The 9,025-nt window shown below is 35.7% G+C and overlaps 1 protein-coding gene across 1 annotated transcript; it reads right to left on the bottom strand.

The window, feature by feature from the left end:
- Positions 1–4,238: 4,238 nt before the first annotated feature.
- LOC128214980 (uncharacterized) lies at positions 4,239–5,243 on the bottom strand. Its single transcript, XM_052921703.1, has one exon. The coding sequence runs from the start codon at positions 5,218–5,220 to the stop codon at positions 4,504–4,506; it is 717 nt and encodes a 238-aa protein (XP_052777663.1). The 5' UTR covers positions 5,221–5,243; the 3' UTR covers positions 4,239–4,503.
- Positions 5,244–9,025: the final 3,782 nt, after the last annotated feature.

The raw sequence follows: 9,025 nt of genomic DNA, 5'->3' as shown, positions 1-9,025 counted from the left end.
CAGTGTCTGTTGATTTTATGTCTCCAGAAGGAATTGTTTACCCTTAATTTGAAATGTTGGTTGGAGAATAACTTGAAATTACTGATGGGATTTTAATAAAACATCAGACACATAATTACATACTTTAATGTCCTCACTAATGTTATGAAGAGCAAAACTAGCAGTTTATAAGTTTACATCATGACAGTATGCAATTAAATTTGTTTATAAACAACATTCATAGTATATAATTAAAGTTCAAGTACATGATATATTTAAATTAAAGTTTTACATAACCAGGCCTATGTCTTTTTCATATTGCTTTATTAATAATAACTTAACTACAAATGTAACCATAAAGCACAATTTTTAGACCAATATCATATCATATATACAAACTTTAAGACAATATCCACATTGCATACGTTTTCTAGATACAAAAAGGAAATATCTGGGTCGATTGGATTAACGTATATATTATCTTTTATATTTTCTACAGATTTACAGATAAAAATATATACAAATAGTCACAATGATATATCAGTAATAATATGCCAGCGTGTCTAGGTTGATAAAATTTCCCCAAAATCTAAGAGAACAAGCTGCAAATGAGGTTCATAACCTTAAACATAATCAAACAATTGATTAGTAATGCAGTACACTACATTTACCAAGCAATGTTCATATTTATATATATTACGTTTAAACCAGCTTGTAAGGAAAACTCAGAATATAACCCACACAGTATGGTCATGTAAGGGAGTGTATGAGACTGATGACTATTATGTCTATATTGCCATTGGTACCACTCACTGAAATCTGGGCTGCTGCTGTTGTCATAGACCTCCACGCTGCTGCACACTGTCCTGTCGGGGAGACGGCCAGACCTGCCGAATATCATGTGTGTTGCCACACATCCGTTTAAACCTTGGTGGCTGGCGCTGTTGTCGTTTCTTATAGCGTGACGATCAAGGTTTGCGCATAATGAATGGCGACCAGAACCTCTCTTTGACTACCAGGTTCACAATCTGGTCCACCTGGAGTTGTAGGCAGTACATCTGTTCTTTGACCTTTTCATATCAAACCCATCAATATTGGTCTTATGCTTTCCTTGTTTATTGATACATTAAGCAATTTCATCAGTATTAACACCCTTTTATATCTGTGTATCAATGGGATTTGAATGAAACTTTAAACATGGAGTGCAATATATGTACAGTCACAGAGAGCAAGAATCAAATTCCTAGCTTCAGTCATTGCTGAATAATCTCTCATTTCACTTTAACAGTATGAAACTGTTTCTCCGGGCCATAACTAAAAAAGTTAAGTACTGAAATACTTTATTATTAGTAACCTTGGAATATAGATAAAATGGAATGAGGTAAAGTGCAGTTTACAAGAGCTATAGTCCTACCTTCCATCTCGATTACATTAACTGACTTTTACCTGATATGTATGCGCCCAAAGATGGGCATTTTAAAATCACACTGTCTGTTTGTGCGTCAGGCTCAAATTTTTCGTGTCGGGACTGTAAGCCAGAGTTTATAACTTGCCACATGTGTTCAACATACCAAAATGACGTGTCACGTGCACGACCTGTGTCTCTACCGCTAATGTCAATGTCACACAAAGTGTTTCATAACTATGTAATGCTGCAGATAAAGACATAGAATAAAGGTGGTCATGTCGGGGCTGTAACTTTCTCTTTTATGGTCAGATTAAAAAAAAAAACCTTGCCACTTGTGTTTGACATACCAAGACAACGTTTCATGTACAAGACCCGTGTTCTTACCTTTAAGGTCAAGGTCACACTAAGTGGTTGTGTACACGACCATTGTTCCTACCTTTAAAGTCAAGGCCACACTAAGTGTATATTTACGTAGGAATGCTGCATATATAAGGACAAAGAGTATAGATGGCCATGTCAGGGCTGTAACCTTGACTTGTAAGGACAAATTTTAAAATATCCTGCCACATGTGACGACGTGTGGCGTACACAACCTGTGTCCCTACTTCTCAGAAACTGCTCATTTGTTTAATTAAGAACTACATTTCAGTTATATTAGGTGCATCACCCAAATTAGGCCATATAACTATGTATTGATTTAATTGTAAGTTATGATTTTTAGGCCTCCCTTCGAAGAATAGGGTATATTGCTTTGCACATTTCAGTCGGTCGGTTGGTAGGGCAGTCGGTCGGTCGGTCAGTCAGTCCCTTAGGTAGACCAAAGCTTGTCCGAGTGATAACTCAACTATTCCTGGATGTATGGTCATTAAACTTGACTTGAAGTTTGGGCCTGACCAGATGATGACCCTTATTGATTATAGGGGTCAAAGGTCAAGGTCACAGTGACCTTGAATGGTAAAAGGATTTTAAAGCTTGTCCGAGTGATAACTCAACAATGCCTTGACCTATGGTCATCAAACTTGACATGGAGGCTGGACCTGACCAGTAGCTGACCCCTATTGATTTTAGGGGTCATCAGTTCAAAGGTAAAGGTCACAGTGACCTTGAATTATAAAAGTTTGTCCGAGTGATAACTTGACAATGCCTGCTCCAATGGCCCTCAAACTTGACTTGGAGGTTGGGCCTGACCAGTAGATGACCCCTATTGATTAAGTGAGTCATTGGGTCAAAGGTTAGGGTCAGAGTGACCTTAGGCAAACTCGACAATTCCTAGACCTATGGTCATCAAACTTGACATGAAGGTTCGGCCTGACCAGTGGATGACCACTTTTGATTTTGGGGTCATCGAGCCAACGGTCAAGGTCATAGTGTCCTTTAACGCGAAAAAGTTAAAGCTTCTCCCAGTGATATCTCAACAATGCCTGGACCTATGATAAACAAACTTGATTTGGATGTTGAGCCTCACCAGTAGAGGACCCCTATTGATTTATGGAGTCATCGGGTCAAAGGTCAAGGTCACAGTGACCTTGAACGCGAAAATGTTGTTCGAGTGACAACTCGACGATGCATGTACCCATGGCCCTCAAACTTGATTTGGGGGTTGGGCCTGACCTGTATTTGACCCCTTTTGACTTATGGGGTCATTGGGTCAAAGGTCAAGGTCACAGTGAACTTGTCTGTGTGATAATTTGACAATGCCTGCACCAATGGCCCTCAAACTTATCATTAAGGTTTTGGGTGACCAGTTGATGACTTCTATGGATTTTGAGGTCATAGAGCCAAAGATCATGGTCATAACTCATATTCATCATTAAAATTTCGTCATATTTACTTATTCCCTACTGCTAAGAGGATACATTTTTATCTGCAAATATCAGTCATCATCTGAACATGATAAAAAACGGTACCTACTATCCTCACTGTTTAAATGGTCATAATCTTAACACTGCCTCAAAGGCATCCAATGTCAATAACAAATCAGCTGTTATTTCGGTCCATGCATATTTAATCACCCAATTGTCCCAATAATCCTGACAACATGGCGCTCGGGGGGGGGGGCATAATGTTTGACAAATATCTCTTGTTTAAACTCATTCAATTTGGTAAAGGTTTAGAGTCCAAGTTAATTTAGTGGTTTGCATACAAGTCACTAACATGCACATTCTTATGCTAATCTGTCCTTGGGCTAAATATTTTATCAGTGTTCGCAGCTGTATCGGAAAATCAAGTAACTCAAGAAACAACAGGACAAGCCCAAACATTTGAAAAAGACCCTGTTTAAAGGCATAAGCTTTAGAGCACAAATAATCTTGAGAGAGATATACATGGTCACACTACAACAAAGAAAAAAAAATAACACATGTCATAAGTCTTGGTTGGATATGATGCAAATTATTAGACTTTGGGACAGAAAAAAATGGTAAAGTTTTGCATGCAAACCATTATCTTGCACATATATTCAGTGCTCTTGAATACATCATTTATGAAAAACTCCATCATCTTTCTCAATGGTATCCATCGTAAAGTTACCTAGGTTTACTTATGATTGACTATAGTCTAACTGATGTTCCTTTCGACGTTTGCTAGCAATGTTCAGAAATGGTTTTATCAGTATATTTACTCGTATAATTATTTGATTTAAATCCTTAAGGTTTTGAAGCGGACCATTTGGTTCTCCAAAATCAGAAGACCTTATCATATTAAAATTTGATTACAATGTTTAATTTGTAAAATTTAGAAGCAAAGCAGGAAAGAATAATAAATATTTTGCACATAATCTACAATGCTAATTTTTAAACATATTTCTAACAAAACAATTGGACACACAGTAGTGTAAGAAAATCTTCTGTATTGAACATGATAATGATAATCAACAAGTCTGCTTCCAGTATTGAAACAGCATCAAAGTTTTAAGAAAGAAAAAAAAATGACCAACAATTATCTCAATTTTAGCTTTTCAATTTTTCAAATGTCCGGTTTGAAACCATTGCCAGATTTTCATGAGTTTCTTTCTGGGAGACAGATGAGTTGTCCAGTCCAATACTTTTGGGCAATATGATGGACATATCATATGCCTTTCTATTTTAATGAACAGCACACTTTTCCTGGAGTCATCGTTATGGTACAACTTTGGCAAAATTAGTTGCTCCAGTTGTAGATTTTTGCAAAAACTGTCGTCCATGTAAGCTTGGGATAAAATGTATAAACTTTGAATACAAGAGGAAAATGTTTTGCCCCGGATGGAAATCTCTTTCTGGAAGTAGGACCTTGATAGAACAGTCGTTCTCCAAAAATGTCAGAAGTTCATTAACCACAAAGGTGTATTGCTCCTCGGCATGGGAAATGAATATGTCTGGTACCTCCTGTGCCAAGGCTAGGAAGTCTTGTTGCGTGTCAATAGAGCTTTGCATGTACCGTCTGACATATCCTGGTATTCTCACAAATGTTTTAAAGTAGAGCCATATTGGGAAAGAAAAAACTGTTGTTGATATAAACATATAACAAAGGAACGTTATAAAGGTTATTACATTTCCGATCAACAATACCTTGCTCTCATTAGCATTTATAATATTTATATACATGTCCATGTTGTTTTGAATAATGTCCATGTCAGTTCCATTCTTAGCCATTTCTTCCAGCTGCTCATACAAGTATTTATCATCCATAACTCGTAAGTACGAGGTCTCAGTTTTGGGTAAAACTAAAAACTTTTTTGGGTGTTCAAACTCACGTATCACTGTTTTATTTTTTAGATAGTTGTATATGCTCCTTCGAATCACAACCCTATAGAGTCCAAACCCTGAGTTGCACATGCAAAATCTATTTGTTGACATATAATGTGGATATTCATGTGCTTCATTACGTTTAGGGACAGCTACAAACATAAAGGAAAAAACATCAATTGATTTTAAATCAAACATTACAGAAACCCTAGCACCAAGTGAACAGTCGTTTATATGACCGGAGCATACTGTCTCAAAATCTCTGTCATTGTTCATGTAAAAAAAGTCTACATCATCATTTATATCATTGGTGTGGTAGGTATGAACACCTGAATTAAAAACATGTCCAGGATAGCTGTAACGCAGTTCCAAAAATTCCATTATTTGTTCCAGTTCAAACACACACACTGTGGTTGAGAAATAAATTTTCATATCAGTGTTGTTTATAGTTCCATTACTAACCACTTGAAATGTACCGAAGTCTGATTCCAGAACAGTACTTATATTTAGCATTATGTATACTAAATACTTGTATTCATTATTATCACTTTCTTGGAATTCTACATCCGCCCTATACCGTTGACTTGTTGACACAGGTCCGCCACCCTTAATCCAGTACACTTTTCTATCGTTTGTTTTTGATAAATATGAACATGTCATTGATATATCCTCCATTTTATATCGAAGGAGTTTTATGTAAGTAAATGGATACTTTTCCCTAAAAGATTCCTGTTTTCTTTTGTAAAAATGATATAAATTAGAGATATTGATATCTCTTATGTATACGTCATGCATTTGAACAATGCCTTTATAATCAGAACGTGCCAAAGTTACTTCGGTATTAAAATAATGAGACCTGTTTTGAGTTGATAGTTCTTCTTGAAATGATGTTCGAACCATTCCCTCTGTGTAAGCATAAGTTGTCCTGGAAACACAATCCAGAAGGAAAACTAAGGTAAAGGCATGGACTGTAAACAGTCCTATGTACATACAACTTGCTTTCCAGCACGTGATGTTTAGCTTCATTAAATTATATATCATAAGTGCCAACTGGCCTGCATCATCGAGGATGCACTGAAACATCCCCTCAAAATTGTATAACAGGAGCATGGTTTCATTAAAAACACATCTGAATCTAGCACTAAAAAGGAAATATACAACTGTATTGACATTCAGCATACAATCGAAACGGAAAAGTTGTAGGTAATGTAACGTATTGTTTGAGGGAAATTGCAAAGTCACAAATAATGAATTTTTCATCAGCAAAAATTTTTCAAACATGATTGCACGACGAAAAACGTTCAAATATACAGTTGCATGTCCATTCAAATCAAATGGTAAGTCTAACGCAGACTTGTTCTGCCAACATCTTGATTGTACATCTTTCACCAGATATACGAAAAATAAACGTCTCAGTACATTCCATAAGCAGCGTTTGATCAGGAAAAGTTGAATTCCTCTTTCAGACATTTTTCTCACTAGAAAAAAAACACAATAATGAGTAGGATACATTTTATCAATCAAATTCAGCAATTGATATTACTCGTGTAAGTCATGTATAAAACTTTTAAAAAATGTATTAACAATTACTGGTATTCTTTGTAGATGGCTATAATTAGCCATTGGAACTCAACCTTTTGATCCAAACGTTGTCCTTTAATATATAGTTATTTAAAATAATTTCTCAAGCTCAAATTTTAAAAAAGCTAAAAAAATAGTATAAAATCATATGTATTTTACCTTTAAACCTGATTCAGTAAAGCCTTCAAATTTACTCGATAAAGAATTAGTCCCACTGCGTTACATTTTATTACATGCTATCTTATTATCCTACATGCTATACCTTTAATTCACCACAAAACGTTATCTAAATTTTACATAATTTATCAACTCATTGAAACTCCTCTGTTATCTAGCAGCTACTAGCAACCCTATCAATGAGCCGCACGGATACATTGTACATGTTTTTGAATGTCTACAAGTCCTCGACATAGCATCGTGTATGGTGTGTTTTCATAATTTCAAAATAATTACGTGTTTGTGTGAATTTATATTTATTTGCTTCTCTCCACTCAATGGTATATATATATATAGTAGCCCATATACGGAGTAAACAATGCCGTCTCACAGTAACGATAAGTGTTTACCTGTTTATAGTAAATATAAGCTAAACAGTACAAGATGCAGTTTGTTTGGGAATCTACTGAAGGAATGTGCCCCAACTCAGCCATTACTCTCAGTCATTGAAAGCCAAAATATTTACACAGAAACCATATAAAAAGTGCTAAAAATCAAAGAATGCTAAATTTAAACAATGTGATAGGAACATTCATAGAGCGCATGTAAATGCCACAATAATCTCCAGTACATAATAAAGACTATACTCCGTACAGTATGCGTAACAATGTCTGTACTCAGTACATTACCACTGCAAATATAAACGAGATATTCGCAGTTGCTCCTTAAAAGTTCTTAAAATGCTCGGAAGCAGAGGAACTTGACTATCAAATAAGGAAACATTGCGATTCAGAAATTGTAATTTATTTTAGATTAAACTTATATATTTTACAACGACTGTAAAATAAGTTATAACAAAATCATATCAATTAATCACTCTCGTTTGCATGGTTATAGATATGCGAGAGTGTGATCTTGTGTGTTTTTATTTGACGTTTAACAAGCCAAATTATCAAAATAGTTTTGTTAAAACCAGCCCCTTAACGTGAGCTATCTAACTGACCACCAGTTAATTAATGTTTAAAGCCATGCACCACAGTTCTGTTGATGTCTGTAGACCTAAACAGGTTTTTTACTTGATATACTCATAATTGATTGTGTCAAACGTAGATTCTGTAAGTCATACCACTTCAGTTATTATATTAGATCTGCGCCAACTGAGCCCTAACCGTCAGTGCGCCTTGATTCTAAACAAACGTGTGTTCTTTTATCAAGATATTTTTTTCATACCGTCAGAGCACATAGCATGCAAAACCTAGTCATATTTATAAGAGTAATGGCCTTGCTTTACTTGAAACATATCGGTTGTACAGGAGGTACCGAGTCGTAAGACAGAGGTACAAGGGCGGCTTACACTGTCGGAAGTCGTGAAGGGAAAGCCAAACAGTCCATTTCTCAAAATTATGCATTAAAATTGGCCCACCATAATGTAGGTTCACCCTCATACACAAAAAAGGAATGCCATTCCATCCCCGACCCAGCCAAATAATGAAAGATCCTGTATGGAAGCATTGTCAATCCTGCGTAAAATGAACACTAAATAAATAGAACGAACGAAAGAGAAAGTGAAAACGTTGTTGAAAAGAGTTGACAATTTGTATGCAAAAATAACACAGGAAGCGGACGTAAGTCATGATGACACATGGGACGAAAACGACGATTGTGCGCAAGAAAATAATGATATCAAGTGCACATGAAATAATGCTACTTTTGGACAGTGTGGCAGGTCGTATTCGTGTGATAAACCTTCCAATCACAATATTGCTGAGATTGCTGTGATCGTCGATGAACCGTTAAGAGAGGAGGCCACAGTTCAGAATTAGCAGATTGTTCTGAAATAAATTACCAGACACGTCAATTGTGAGTCAAAGAAGGAAACAAAGTTGAATCCAATGTGGGCTGTTTCGCTCCCAAAGACTTGAATTGAAGATTTTAAAAATACGTGAAAAACAAAATTGCATTGTAAACTCTACTATAGCTTCTATAGCTACTATTATTTAGTTATGCACATTTCTTAAGAGTATAAATTGGTATACACTCGGTACTACAGGCTTACGCAATTTATAACTCAATTCTAGCACTGAAATATTGGTAATGAGTATATCACAATTGTATGTTTTATATGATGCCTTATGATTCATGTTTATATCATCATAATTCTGTTCTGATAGACCGCAAA

The sequence above is a fragment of the Mya arenaria genome, chromosome 13, assembly GCF_026914265.1.
Source record: "Mya arenaria isolate MELC-2E11 chromosome 13, ASM2691426v1".
Taxonomy (NCBI): domain Eukaryota; kingdom Metazoa; phylum Mollusca; class Bivalvia; order Myida; family Myidae; genus Mya; species Mya arenaria.
The sequence above is the reverse complement of the archived record's forward strand: the minus strand, read 5'-3'. Positions and strand labels throughout refer to the sequence as shown.

Bases quoted from the DNA above. Each gene is read 5' to 3' on its own strand.
- LOC128214980 (XM_052921703.1), bottom strand. From the start codon at position 5,220: ATGTCAACAAATAGATTTTGCATGTGCAACTCAGGGTTTGGACTCTAT.